Source organism: Thermobia domestica, unplaced genomic scaffold (genome assembly GCF_964235325.1).
Source record: "Thermobia domestica unplaced genomic scaffold, izTheDome1.hap1.1 HAP1_SCAFFOLD_1027, whole genome shotgun sequence".
In the NCBI taxonomy this organism is placed as follows: Eukaryota; Metazoa; Arthropoda; class Insecta; order Zygentoma; family Lepismatidae; genus Thermobia; species Thermobia domestica.
The window spans coordinates 1-16171 of NW_027656737.1; the positions used below are offsets into that span (position 1 = coordinate 1).

The following is a 16171-nucleotide window of genomic DNA, read 5'->3' on the forward strand; positions in this document are numbered from 1 at the left end:
TATATATATATATATATATATATATATATATATATATAATCGTTAGGTTGTGATCTCTAAGGTTGATCGTTAGGTTGAACTACCTCATCACTTTTGCACAAGTTTCGGGTTGCTTCTGTCGCGTTACGGTTCAGTTCGAACTCATGCAGCAAAACTTCCCGAATTACGCTTGGTTAAAACGATTATCAAAGCAGATACAAAGCGCAGCACCACTATTTATAAGCGTGCTAGTGACCTTTATTGCTTGAATGCTTCGGCCACATGACACACACATCATACACGATGCACATATGCAACCGCTGGGAAAAACCATGGGACTTACTCTTGTGCACATATATTACAAATTTTTCGACAAACTTGAATCTGGTGACCAACATTCGAATTATTCCTAATTTAATTTTTCTTTTAATTATACAGCCATCCTCAAAACTGCATTTCATCTCAAGTCAAACTTCCATTGACGTCTATAAAATACTGCTGGAATTAAGTTTTTTTTTTTTTTTTTTTTTTTTTTTTTTTTTGAGAGGGTAGGGGTGCGCTGGAGGAGGATAAATTTCAGTGCTCGCGTAACCCACATTGTAAATAAAACTTAAGTAATATGGCTATAAATCTGAGACAAATAGGTAGTTCTACCTACTTGTTTTCCATTATCTTAGCCACCGAGGTACCAGGGGAGAGCCGGAAGTTAGGTTGTGGAAGGATTCTACAGAAATCAAAAGCTGAATGTTAAATAAAATTTTTCAGTGTGTTCCTATATCGATTTCATTTAACCCGCTAATTATTTAAGATACGTCTAATATAACGATAGCCTATTACTACATAAATATTATTAACTTCATGATAAATTTTGTTAGATCTAAAAAGTCTAACTTTTGTATATTTGCCAATCAGCAATCCTGCCCGAGTATCCCGCATCAAAAGCGAGAATATTTACCATTTAACATCAACGAAGCGTCCGTAAATGCTGATATAAATGCAAGTATCAGTGTGACCTACCTGTGCTAGACCAATCGGCCGATTTTCTTTTTTTACTCCATGTTCCGTAATTAGTAAACGCCGAGCTGCCCTCAAATACAACAGGTGTTTTCTCCATATCCGCTCGTCCCTTCTTTGCATCCGTTGTTTCGATCACCTGTGAACGAACATTATTAGATTTTATCAAAGGAATCTTACGTTATATACAAAGTCTGACAATAATTTCTTCGACATAGAAGATACATGACAAAGAAAAATACATGTAACTTTTATAATACCATCATAACGTCACTTTATCTTTTAAATCTATACACCAACATAAAGAATGTTTTTAATAGAGCGCTAACAAATTTTACACATATTTGGAGGTACATATAATGTTGGCGAGCACTTGTTCTCAATTTTCGTTTGTAGGTGTCTCAGGTCATGAACCGTTAGTTAGTATATTTGACTACAAGTAACAATAACCAATGTTAGAAGGTTAAGTCGGTCATACAAATGCTGAATGTGTCTACAGCACGGTATCCCACGCTCGTTGTAGATCTCGGAGTAACTAAGCAATGGTCGTTACCGCAGTCCGGCTGGCAGTCGCATCTCGTTCTACTATGTCGCACATGTGTTCAACAGGGCTTGGATTTGGAGGTCTGGCAATCCAGCGTAAAAAGCGTACACCGAGTAGAGTACGCTGATTTGTTCTGGTAGTATGAGAACACGTGTTATTCTGCTAGTGGATGACACCCACAAGACAGAAGATTACGAATGTACACTCATGTCCAAAATGATTGTCGCATATCTATAACTGTCTTCTTGTAAGAATATAATTTGATAATGATTTTGCAGGGTACTTTTAATACTGATACTACGTATATACTCGGGAAATTTATATTTATGGTAAAGAATGAGGGTCCATAAGGTTTTTCCCCCCTCTAAGTATAAAAATATACACACAAATTACAGCCAAAAGTTTATAATAACCTAGCTGAATACACTGAAACATTCTTAATGCAACAAATCACAAAAATGTAAAAAATCGCTGTGGCTTGTACAATAACCAAATTAACTATGTGAAAACCTACGCAGTAAGTAGTCCGAGCCATCTTCACAACTTTCTCCACTTTCAGACCAATGAGAAAGGTCAGCATTCATGATATAGGAGGCTTGTGGAAGTAAAGAATACCTGGCGCTTGTAAATATCTTTGATAACCCAAATACCATAATACAGCGCTTATATGTGCACAACACTTAACTACCCGTGCACCAACCTTGCACTCGCAATATCAGCCACGAATTGGAGGTGAAACACCATTGTGGTACTGAATTCATGCGTTTTGAAAGACGTCTGATGTGATTGTAGTTGGACACGAACAATATCATCTCCCTCTCTTTGTGAACAAATAGTTCATAAAGAAAGACCCAATTCATTCAAATCCTTCTCTGTATAAAACTTGGCTTGCTTAATTTGATACCCCAAGCGTCATGTCGCGCAACTCTTGAATGGTCAATCTTGGAAAGTTCATTGAAGTGTCAGCGGACATCTTGTGCCAAGTACTCTTGCGTTTTCCCAGTTTTCGAATTCTACTAGTGTTTGTAAATGATTAGGTTGGTTCACCAAGGTTAGAATTCGTTCGGCGATGATCTCGTCTTCCGTATCAGTTCAGATACGAGAAGGTTGAAAAGCATTGCACATAACATAAATAATTCGAACAAACTCGCCGATCATGGGTATCTCTGTGTTCGGCATTACTTGTCCTAGCGCTTTGCATCGTTTCATTAAACCACTGACAGCTTCGACCACCCAAATAATACATGTAACCAGTCGTGACTCATTCGATTCATTTGCGGTATGCTGTTTCTTGCTTTGTAAGAAATGTGGTAATTTGGAATAGGTCTCTCTTGACTCTTCAATATTTTGTACCACACACACATCTCTACAACTTCGCATATAGTTACTACAGTGCTTTCTGTTCTTCTATAATCACTGCATGGACCTTCTTTCTCTCACAAATGCACCTTCCGTGTGATCAAATGCGGTTTCGTTTGGTCTTCACAGGCAATTTTGTGCTACATGACGTCAGTGCAGCAACTACTTACTGATATGCTTTTTCTTGGTTTTTGCTATGAGCGCAATCGTGATACACCTTGTTACTTACATATTTTATGTGCTGTTATATGCTTAGTATATTATATAAATAAGAAAGTGTATTAACGTTGCGCTCATAGTTTAACAAGCACGAGACTAACGAAAAATCAGCAATTTTTGCAAAAATCCTCCAACTACTCGAGTTTGAGCTCTAAAATAAACGTAAATATGAATAGCGTGAAACAAATATGTATTGCATCGTTACTTAGGTATGTTCTATATTTAATACCGGTAGTTAGAATTGTTGTAGTACTCCTTTCATTTTTTAGAGATTTTCAGAGCCAAAAAACGCCCTTATGGACCCTCATCCTTTCATAGGAAGAATTATAAATACGAAAATTAGAATGAGTAAAACAAAATGTTGCTAAATGGATAAGAAAGTTTTGTTTTTTGTTTTATTGTTTTTATTTACTGCTTTCTTGACATGAAATTTGCTACATACATGTCTTTACCGATTATACATATACTAACATTATAAGAAATACCGGGAGAATTCGTTATCAAATTATATTCCTACAACAACATATTTATAGACACGCGACAATAATTTTGGACATGAGTGTACAACGCATTAATCATACTTCCCTGAACGAAAACGAACAGGAAATGCATCTTATTGTCTCATTTCACAATGCTAAATGTGGGTCTTGTATGACTATCACATGCTGGATATTTCCTGCTCAGCTACAAATCTACAGACACGCATACGGCCGTCACGATGTCCGAACACAAGCAACTCAAATCACTGAATCCATCGCTCTACGTTCGGCTCCTTACTTCAATCTCTCCTATACCACAGGAGCGTTCTCGGTGAAAGCTGGTGTCACGGGTAATCATGCAAAAGAAACTAGAAACGTAACACTTAACCCCAACAATCGATTCTTTAGTGTTTCGTGCGGTGTTGCCACCCTATCAGTTCGGGTGGCTTGAATGATCTCCAGAGCATTGTTGAGATTCCCCAGGCCCCTTGGTCTCGGGTTCATTCACAGAACACTAAAAGAGGTTCTCCGTAAGATCTTTCGCCAAACGCTTCATTATATAGGAGAAAAGCAGAGTTGAAATGGAAGAAAAAAATAACGAACACAGAGAAGTAGGTGCAAAGCGTCTAGGTGAGTACCATGTTAGAAAATACGATCACGAACTATCCCTTCGTTTCAACTATAAATGTCTTAACACTATTATCTTTTTACATGAATATTATGTTCCGTGCTGTTGTTGAATATCGTTTCTGTTTCAAACAACGGCATTGCACTTAAAAAAATAATTGCATACACGAGATTTGAACCCTGGATTTCAAGCACACTGAGCGTTTATGTAACCATATGACCATGCCGCGTATTGGAAAATTTAACGATGTTAGTGATCTTCAGTTTTCTCTTTATATCCCGATTTTTAACATCAAATTTTTTATGTTTCAGGCACGTCGTTGGATTTCTTCCTCTAACCTACTGGCATATATATATATATATATATATATATATATATATATATATTGTGTGTTTTAATATCGAAAATGTGTGATGTCCGTGTGGAATAATTATTTACAAAATTACATATACAGAATGTTAAGAAACTATTTGAACAAACTTCGGGAGTTTATTCCCGACACTCAAACCAGCAAAAAAAAAACCTCTGAAACTTTGGTCAGTGAGGGATAGTTTCGGCGATATAAGGTACTGAAAGCGTGGGAAAATGAACTTCAGAGGATTGTAATTCAAAAACAATGCAACATAGAGAGTGCAGTTTAGAACATGACATTCGAAGTCATACCTGCTCGATTAAAAAGTGTGTTTCAAACCGCAAGATGTGTGCAAGGTATTCCCCAAAGGAACATAGGGATTACTTGCCAGGTTATAGGAAGTCCCTATGTTCCTTTGGGGAATAAACTGCAACTCGCAACTCCAAATTATGCAATCCGAATAAATTTTGTCGGCTTCTCACAGTTACGTCTGTGCGCTATGGTTCTCTTTCTTAAACTACATGCTCACAGCACCACTTACTTCATACTCACTGGTTGTTCGCATTCGTTTAGCTTTTCCACGTATTTACTTATGAGAGAATAGCGTACATGATTTGGCGACTGTGACTTTGAATGTCGATAGATATATGCTAATCAAATATATAATAAAGGTGTTTCCGCGTTTAGTATTTTTTTTTTTTTTTTTTTTTTTTTTTTTTTTTTTTTTTTTTTTTTGGAAGTATTCAGTAATTTGAAAATATTAACTAATCAGAAAACTTTAGGAACTTTCAGTTTCAGTGAAGCTTTCTGTCATTTATCTGAACTAGCCAGCTGTAACAGAATGGAAAATTCACTGTTTTCGGTTATAATATTAATCAAGATTTAAAGAAGATTCTAGATTTTCATTTGTAACTATTTGGACCAGATGGAGATGATATCACGGAATGTTGAAATGATCATCAAGTTTAAAAATTGACACGGTGTATATTTGATACAGAATGCGTCATTTGCGAACACTGACATACTATTTTATGTTTTTTGACCTTAAAAAAAGGAGTTACTTGTCTGATTTATATTTGCAATCGCGCTTTTGTGTCTAAATGAAGGTACTGGAACCTAGTACTAAAGCATTGATCAATAATTTTTCGTGATACCACTCTACAGTCATATGTATCACTAGCAACATTACACAGAAAGAATCGCAGGCGATATTTTGATAACCGCTGTCTTCGTACCAATTAAATTACAGAAAAAGCAGCTTACCAAACTCTGTTCATCTAGAACGATCTGCCCGTCGGGTCCAACCTTTACTCGTGGAGCAGGCATAGCAATCATTGACTCCTCCTCCTCTTCATTGTTCCTCGGCTCCAATTGGTTATCTTCTCCTGGATCGTCAACGGCTTCTTCTGCTAACCTCTCTTCCACAGACCTAAAATAAAGCTCTCATTTAATTGCATTCATGTTCAGTAAAAAATGTCTGTCTATTTTGCTCATTGCCGGTTTCGCTGGAAAGTGTGTAACTTAAGGAATAGGAGGATTTCTAAACAAAAACAATATTAATAAATAGCATGCTAACTACAAATTCTCTGCACAATCTTACATTTTGTGACTAATATACGGTAAATACAATTTTGTAACCTAAAGAAAATAAAAAAGTGCCCTCTATATCTCCTGATATCTTATTTTGGATACGGACATTTTCTTCTCTCTCTCTCGAGAAGCCTATTTCTCGAAGCTAAAAGACTATCAATACTTACTTGCATAGTTTTGATATTAGCCTTAAAATATAGAAGAGTGTGCTTCTCGACATTACAAGAGCTAAATATAACTTACCAGACCGTAAACTAAAGTTAAAAGTTACTAAGAGCATATGAATTGCTTTTTCTCATTTTGTTTCACAAACTATTAGTGTAGGCCAATATGCTTTTAATTTAAAGTACACCCACAAAAGATTTTGAGGGTTTTCTTCCGTTTGTATAACCTGGCAAGTAGAAATAACTTGATCTCCCATTAAAGTAATTGTATTATTTAAAATTTTAGATTTGAAATTAAACAATTAAACTTCTTATTCCCCAAGCCAATTTATGTATTACTTCTTAGCGCAACGGTTATCTCATTTAATTATCAATCATTTCAGTTTCGTCCCAATAATCTAAATTTTTGCTTCTATAAAATATCATAGATATGAATTTCCAAGTTCTTGTTAAGACAATATTCCAGTGAAGAACTCCCGGGATCTACTCGGTTACTTCGGATTCTACGAATTTAGCCTAATTTACATTTAGTATATTGCTTGAACAACACATATCAAATTCCGATTGTAACTCTTTTATTGTTTTTTAATGTTTATGGTTTTGTTCTCCATTCTTCATCCTTCTGGGTTATAACTGTCATGATGCTAAAACATTTTATCATTATTTTTATATTCTATTATTATTATTATTATTGCTATCACCTACAAGAATAATGCCTCTTCCAAGAGGGCTTCGCAAATTATCAGGTTAGGTTAGCATCATCTTTGTTTAACAACAACTACTACTACTGTGTATACGATGATGAATCATGAAGTATATACAAATGGACATGAACATAAAACAGAACTAATGATTCATGACAGCATAGTCTCTGATGCAGAGGGTATCCAGTTATACACTTACGTGGACAATATATATATATATATATATATATATATATATATATATATATATATATATATATATATAGAGAGAGAGAGAGAGAGAGAGAGAGAGAGAGAGAGAGAGAATTGAAATCAGGTTTTTCGTAATCACACTTAGGTTAACTCTAAGAACACCAAGCTGACATGGTCGAAAAAGCTTTGGCAAATGAGGTTAATTCCATATCGCGAGCAAATATCAGCTTTATTTAATATTTACGATAGGTTCAAAGTGAATTTCAAAAGGCAAGCAAAGTCTTATGCATGTTAATTTATCCGATCTAGTTCAGACATTTACATTGGTAGACTAACGTGTATATATATATAAAAATTCTTCTTTCGCCGAGTACACAACATATTAATCCAAAACTAACTCAATTATTACTAATAAGAATTTTGGAACAGTTTAAGAGAATTCGAATTACGAAAAACCTGGACACTGAAGGTAAACACATAGTTCAATCCCTGAATTACTCATCAACAGGATGTTACAAGGAAACAAGAAAGAAAAAAAAGTCCTATCGTTTGTCAGCATCTCGTGCTTACAACAATGAAGAGACTCCTTACATTTGTAGTTTTAATAAGAAAGTATTCTGTTCATGAATTTCTTGTTATGTTTTATCCTTTTTTCTTTTACTTAAAAAACGCCACTGCAAGTACTTTTTAGTATTAATCTACCAAGCTCATTCTAGCCTGACGAAGACCTTGGGTTTAACAAAATAAATAAAAAATCTACATCACGATGTGCGGAAAACGTAACTTATTCCTTCGCGAGTATTCCTGTGCTCGGTATGACTGACGCATACGCAACAGTTAAAGCTACCATTGCAGTGAGCAATGTAGCTATGATATAATGCATATATTCCAATGTATTAAGAAATAAGAATATTACAACAGCTAAAACTTTAACAATATGGAATAGAAACGATATTACATGCAAGAGAGCATGAACAGTAAGTTTAGTGAAGGATCAAAAATTGTTAGGTGAACCACATGGAAACGTTCATTGGACCACAATTACGCCAATGAATACTCCTAATACAAAGGTTAGTCATAAGTCTTGCAATATTTTCACCAACCAAACGGCAGGAGTGTGGTATAGGGATTACTTAACACGACGTTTGCCATTCCGTCAGTTTTTAGTGGCAGTGATGATGAGTGCTCAAGAATGTCTGATACGTGAACTGTTACTGTATGAGTTCGAACTCACGCATAACGCTGAAGCAATAACCCAAAACATTTGTTATGCGCAAGGGTGCAGCGAACCACAGCACAGCAACTAGTTGCTTTCAGAAATTTCGATCAGATTGTAAAAATGTTGGAGATCAGCCAAGGTCCGACAGCTCTATAGTATTAGACTCTAAGGTTATACGACACGGCATTAAGGAAAATCCATCCACTAACACAACACAACTATCAAACCCAATTCGTCATTTCCCAGTCCACTGTAGTGTTTCATCTTCATACAAAACCATCAGGAGCTTTCACACTGTGCCAAATGAGCTGACCGTAGCTCAGGTCCAGAGGAGAATAGATGTGTTCCGATAACTGCTAAAAAAAATTTGCGTCATGTGTTCTCTAAAGCGGATTGTCACACGCGACGAAAAGTAGCTTTTTTTTTCTCGAAATATAAATGTGTAAAAATAGTAGAATAAGGGCCAACTTCCAAAAACAGTCGTCAAACAAGGCTGCTACAAGCTTAAAGTCATGCTGTTTGTGTGGTGGAACTTCGAGGGATAATTCACTTCAAGTTCGTTCCCAACAGTCTCGCCATCAATACCTATCTTTACTCCCGAACAGTTGAAGTGGATATATTCCCGAACAGTTGAAGTGGATATATGCTGTACTACGCCAAAAATATTCTGCATTGGTAAACCAAAAGCGCACCTTGTTGCAACAGAGCAACGCAAAACAACGCTCAGCTCGAAAAACGCAATAAAAAATTCAGGAACTTGACGGCATCAAACTCATGCCACACCCGGCATATACTCCTGACCTTGCTCCTTCAGATTACTACCTCATTCGGTCTAAGGGCACGCTTTCTTAAATCACGGTACATCATCAATTACCAGGAGATGAAAACAGCAGTGATTGAGTTCTTTTCCTCTAATGACACGACGTAGTATCAACGTGGAATCGAAGAACTGGCAGGAAGATGGCTGCAGACAGTCCAAATCGAGTGTAAAATGCTTTCATTGTACTGTAATATCTGCCTTAATATACAAGTACGTATGTTGTGTACCACAATATTGCAACACTTCTGCATTTTCCTTGTACTGAATACATTTTTTTCGTGAACTGATGAGTAACAGTTTATGGCAATGGGACTGCGGTGAATACCAATGTCAACAATCTTGAAATAATCATCCATAATCATTTACTGTTGGCAGTCTGTGCAAGATGTATTCCCGATAGCTAACACTGGTGAATTTTTACAATCAATCATCACATATAACGAAACAAAGGAGTTCTATTAAATATAATAATAAAAGTCGCCTTCCAATGATATCACTGAGTATTATTGCATTCCTGAGGATACCATAAGAAAACAATTTATATCATTTACGACCTGAGGTGATTGGAATTATTCTTTTTCACGACAATGTAGGGCCCACACTGACAACATAATAGAAGCAATTTTGACAGAAGTATGTTATACGGTCTTGTCCCATAAACCTTATACTTCAGATTCAACCCCCACTAATTATATCATTGAGTCGCTTAAGAGTGCACTTCAAAGAAAAAGAAAATCAATACAAATGGAGAACTGCCGAAAGTTGTCCTGCACCGACTACTGCAGCAGCAGTGATTGGACACACAAAGGAAAGTACTCTGAAAACTGACAGTTTGGTTATTGTTGGAAATTCTATCTTTTCTGTACAACAAAGTCTCGATCAACCTTGAACAAGGCTTGTATACAGCTAATGAAATCATTTTAAAGATAAACTTACGGATTGGTATCATTATCTTCACGTAGTCTGCTGTTCACTATCTTTTCTGTAGACACTCCCCTTGGGCTGGTTTCAGTTTTCCTAGAATAAAACAAAAAGTAAAATACACAATATGGCCCGCAGTTTATGTAAATCTGATAAAAGAAAAAATATGTACCTAGAATAATCTTATAATAATCTGTTATAACTGACATTACCATTTTCTAAAGAATTTTAAAGATAAATTCATAGCATACTTTTCTTTAACTCAAGTTTGCGTACTCCCTATGCGAATACATAAAACTGAAGTAAATGAATAGAACAAAGTTAAGAACACATATTTTTTTCAAAACATTGAGTTCACTATTATCATAAATAAAAAAAAAGTAAAAAAGAAAAAGAAATACGCGAGACAAATTCTAGAATATTGGCGTTTTACGTAAAAAGGAAAAAAATCGAAGGACTCAACACATACCAATTGATAGTGAGGCTATGTTTTATTTACGATTTTTTATAGAACGGAAAGTACGCGAGAGGTATCGTATTTATAGCAATAATTAACTTCTTTTTAGAAACTTAGACACTGATAATTTGGACACCAATACTTATGAGCATTTTATTTATTGAAATAAAAAATAAAGTTTTGGAGGAACGTTCTTATTAATGAGTGTAGTTTTATGTTTAGTCGCGTTTATTGAAACATTTCAAGCACTGACTCATGGCTAGGCATTCAAATATGAAACGGTACATACTTCAGATTATTGATGTATATAGAGTACAAAAACTTTTGCGCAACTGCAATTCTCAACACGAGTTAAGTTTATGGACTTTTTGTACTTGTGGTAAAACTTAGGAACGTGCACCCATGAATTTACTGCTTTCATCATATTTGTCAATGCGTAAACTTACACGATGACTTCTAGCAGGTAACTAACTTCAGTGCTCGGCAACGATTTCAAAGACAGAAATACATTGCAGTTTTCACAGATAAAGAATTTATTAATTAATTACAACCGAATTTTGAAATATCTAACCTTTTTTAAAAAAGTTCTTTGAAAGTCATTTGAAAAATAATAAACTAAAAGTACAATCAAGGATAAAAGTTTAATAACGATGTTAAATAGCGTCCGTGACAATAGATCTCACTGAGTAGAACAAGGAATTAGGATTAGGAATTAGATTCCTGGGTTTTCGGCAACTACGGCCATGTTAGCGTTAAAAGCTTATGCGTAATTTTTCAAAAAATTGAGGAAAACAAATTATTTTGCAAACCTAAAACTTGATGCTGAACGAAAACCACTCCACCTCTTAAGAAGAAACTGATACCGGTGAATACCGTCATGAAGCTTTCCATTATGACAGTAGAAAAACGACTGTACGTAGTGTGGTTAATAAGATAGAGCCCAAAAATTATGATGAAATCTTCAATTTTATTTTCTATTTAGCTAAAATATTATTCAAAGATAAGCTACGTATCAATTGGTAGATTATATAGAGATTAACAAAATGACATGTTTATGAATAAATTTTGTTGCGTAGGTTTCAAGAATATCATTTGTAACGCTAAACTGTATAGCGTTCGTAGCCAATAATAACCAATAGTTCTGCTGAAACAGACTGTTTAAAGCTATATTTATGTGATATATATATATATATATATATATATATATATATATATATATATATGGCCAAAATTTTCCAGACTTGGAAATTTTACTTCAATCTAAAGTGAAGGATTTTTTTTAAAAATTCGGACGAGCCGTTTGGGCTGTACATTCTTTATGCTCCCCATGTTAAATGAAAATGCAACGTTGCCATTTACCTGAATCCACAACATAAATGAATGAAGTTACTGTCTTTTAGGCTAATGTGTCGATGGTCATCCCCCATTTCAAACAGTAACTTCTTTTACTGTTGGCTATATTGACATAAATTAATTTTCTTCGTGCAATTTCTTTAGAATTTATCACAAGTAAGTATATAAATTGGTGACTTTGGGAAAAATCCACTTGTCAGGTTAAATTCCAAACCAACTCCAGATTTTCAACGTTTCCCAGGCCAGCAGGCACCCTGATTGCAAGAAAACCATTAGAATAGCAAGCTAGTTGGTTTCAAATTATATTACTGTCATGGAAATTTTAATTTAAAAGGACGTTTAACTACTAAGAACAAATGGCTAGACACTAAAAATGGATAAAGTTGGCAACACTGTAACAATGTGTTTTTCCAGTTGTAAATGATATCTAAGTACAAGCTAGTGCTTGTACTCTCCAAAAAAAGAAAACCACCGACCACGGGGTCGGTAATATACGAGGGTGACTGAAAAGTTAAAAACAAAATGGCTTTGTTTCTCATCCTTAACATAAAAGTGGTAAACATACTGCGTAAGCTGATGATTAATAAATTGGTAGTAGATCTACAAGTAGATATTTAAACTATTACACAAAAATCTTTGTTTCCAAATTTTAATCTTATCACTGGATACGAAAGAGGAGGATATTTTCATACGCTTAGCACGGTATGTGTCATGTCATTGATGATATGCTTGTGCTGCCATCTATTGATCAAAAGAGAAAACTCTATGTTGTCTTACCCAATGCCGCATTTCCCAATAGGCCAATTAGGCCAGTGCATAAAACGCAAAATTTAAAAATTGAATATTTTTTTTCCTGTGAAAGTTATATAAAAAGATCAGCAAATATACTATTTCATGAACAATCCTTTGCTGCTATTCTAATATGTTTAATGATAGCGCATGAAATCTAAAAATAATTTAGGAAATATTTCCCATTTGTTATTTTCGTTACGTAGTTGTAGCTGTAGTATCTGGTGAGTGATATTTAACTGTGATAAATTGTTAATTCACTAATTAAGCATAATTGAATTAAGTTTTAAGTTAGGGATGAAGGGGTGGTGAAACATTTAATTAATGGGGGCGCCAACAGCAAAAGTGCCTAGGGGCGCCGAGCTCCTAAATGCGGCACTGGTCTTACGTTCGAAAAAATACTTAGGATAAATATAAATAGCTTTTTACGTGGGAAACAAAACAACATACAGATTAAGAATATGTAGTCAATTTGATACAACGGTTAAATTAACATTTTCCGTGAAAATAGAACCCTAATGCTTTCTACAGTCTTTTTCCATTAGGCTTATGCCCACATGCATACCTCCAACTACCAACGGCGTCATACAGGGAGACAAAAGGACAATTACCTCTGAGTTTTAGATATGCATAATAAATATTAATTAGAAGTATAGCAATATACTAATGAAAAAGTGGAACTACTTACATTGGTGGAAAGTAAAGCCTAAAATGACATTATTGTCGCTTAGTACAAATAGTTCAAAAATTAAAATTTCACTGTTTTCAATACCTTCTATTCTCTCGTCTTGGCATCTATTCACCAACTGCATACAGATTTATAATATGCCTGCAAACTTACATGCCATAAATATGACTGATTGCAAACTTGTATACCATCAAAAAGACACGCACGAAAAACAGGCACAAGCTTGTGCTAGGTTGTCACTAGAAGCTAAGCCAAACACACTTAAAATGGATATGAATTCCTAGGAGGTTTCCGCGAAGGAATATACTTCATGGTCCATGTGCAAAGTTTTGCTGACGGGGGGAATTAAATGTAAGACGACTACACGGAGACACGACCAGCTAAAAGATGAGCCCTACACAACAATATTTGTTCAACTGCACTGTTTTAGGTCCCCGTGGAAATATGCTTCAAGAAACACTCAAAGACAACGATTAATATAGAGGGTTAGGGAGTCAACGGCGTGGACGCCGTATACAGTAAATTTTACTTATTATCAAGGATGGAGCCACTAAAAAAAAAAAAAAAAAAAAAAAAAAAAAAAAAAAAAAAAAAAAAAAAAACAAACTTAGCCCGGCTTCCCAACCAATATTCTGGTCCTCCAAGTGGACTTAGTCTATTATATCTTTATTAAACTTGTAAAATATGCGTGAAAGAATTTCCTAATACACTTTGATGATCATTTTCATTGATTCATTGGGAATATGAAGGAGACCTGAAAAGTGAGGCCATTTAGGTCGTCCGATGGATTTGGTTCTAGACTCGACAAAGTCCTCATGAGAACGGAAATTTGGGTTGTTAACAGACTTCCATGTATTATGTGATATATTCAACATCATCATCATAGGTGATGATATTGATCTTACGGAATATTTATTAATACTTAGTTTAATATTTATATAAAATAAATATTAAACTGTTCCCTTTCCGTGAGATTGATAAATATATCACCTATGAAGATGATGATATATTTATCAATCTCACAGAAAAGCGAACAGTTTGATATTTATATTTATATCATATATAAAACTTTTTTTTTTAAAGATTTATAAGTGTAATTATGTAACACTTCCCTCGAGGGAAATTGATTACGAATCACTTTCAATGTGTTTTGTGCAGTTTACAAAAACTTCTTTCTTTTTTCAGATCGATAAATACACAGGTGTCCAAAACTTAAGAAGTTGCATGTAAAGTCCGGGAAAGCAATCGCGAACACAGAAATTGTGGTGGATGGCATGTATTGTTTATGAGGAGCATTGAACCGGATGTGGCAAACGTCTGCCTGACCTCCTATGGGAATAAAGCAAACACTAGTGCTTGGATTCGAAATAGGCGCATTTCGTGTGTGCAAAGAGTGGAGGGTACTGCTAAGTTGAACGTGGAAATAGGTTAATTGAATATTTCACAAAGACGTCATTTGGATGCATTTACCAAAGGCCGGATCATCGGGCGCTTGGAAAAAGGTGACACACAGACAGCAGTAATACGAACCATCAATGTGCCACAAAGTGTCGTGTCTAAGTTGTCGAAACAGTTTATCGACAAAGGAGACACCAGCTGTGGGTCCGGTGGAGGACACTCACGAGTGACAACTCCACAACAGGACCGAAACTTGTCCGTAACTGCGCGTCAGAACCGGACCATGCCTGCAAGAGAACTGCCAACGGAGCTTGCAGCTGCCTCAGGGGTGAAAGTGTCACGCCATACTGTGTACCGGAGACTGAGTGCCAGTAGTCTGTATGACCGACGACCAGCAACATGCGTTCCACCGACTCAGACACACAAAAGGACCCGCTTACGGTGTTGTCGAGAATATCACCAGTAGACCCCAACGAACAGGGTCCCGTATTTTTCACAGATGAGTGCAGATTCAGTTCCCAAAGCGATTCCCATCGCACTCTGATCTGGCACGAACAGGGAACTCGCTTAGAACATCGTGGAAGGGCATCGGTATGGTGGTAGTAAAGTACTGGTTTGGGCAGGCATTATGATGAATGGTCGTACTGACCTGCACATCTTCGAGGCTGGTCCATCAACGGCCAGAGGTACATAGACGAGGTTCTGCATGCCCATGTGCGGCTTTTGAGAGGCGCACTTGGTCCACTGTTTCTGCTTATGCATGACAATGCTCGTCTCCGTCGAGCCAAACTGGTGAAAGGATGTCTAGAGACGGAAGACATCCAACATATTGAGTGGCCAGTGCTACCTCCTGACCTAAACCTGATTAAACAAATGGGACGCATTACGAAGATGTGTTGGAACCCACCAGCCGCCTCCAGGACACACCAGGTGCACTACTCTTCATGAGGGGTGGAATTGGCTACCCCAAGAACTCTTCCATAACCTGATTTTGAGCATGGAACGTCGTTGCCAGACATGTATGGTTGTTCGGAGTGACCTTATCTTATAGTAACCTGTTTTCGATGCCGCCAGTGCCTCTCTCAGTATTTTCGTGGTATGAGTATTTTGGTACCAAGTTTTGAGTGTGTTGTGTGACCCCTTCTGCCATGTTTTCCTTCAAGTTTGGCCTGTTCCGTGTTAGTGTGGCCTTTAAGTGTGATATGTTGTTATAGTGGTTGCATTTGGTGTGACTTCTTTACGTTCTTCGTGCCCTATGTACTCGAACAGTCATTATGCTTGTTTTGGACACCTGTGTACAAA

The 16171-nt window shown here is 36.1% G+C and overlaps 1 protein-coding gene across 1 annotated transcript in view; it reads right to left on the bottom strand.

Moving 5' to 3' along the window:
* Positions 1-996: 996 nt before the first annotated feature.
* The window catches only part of LOC145677549 (uncharacterized), a gene marked incomplete at its 3' end in the record, with an annotated part of 41775 nt that continues 26600 nt past the window's right edge, over positions 997-16171 (bottom strand). The window contains 3 exon segments of the mRNA XM_081748028.1: positions 997-1132; positions 5838-6003; positions 10200-10280. Of these exon segments, the coding sequence (XP_081604154.1) occupies positions 997-1132; positions 5838-6003; positions 10200-10280 (383 nt within the window).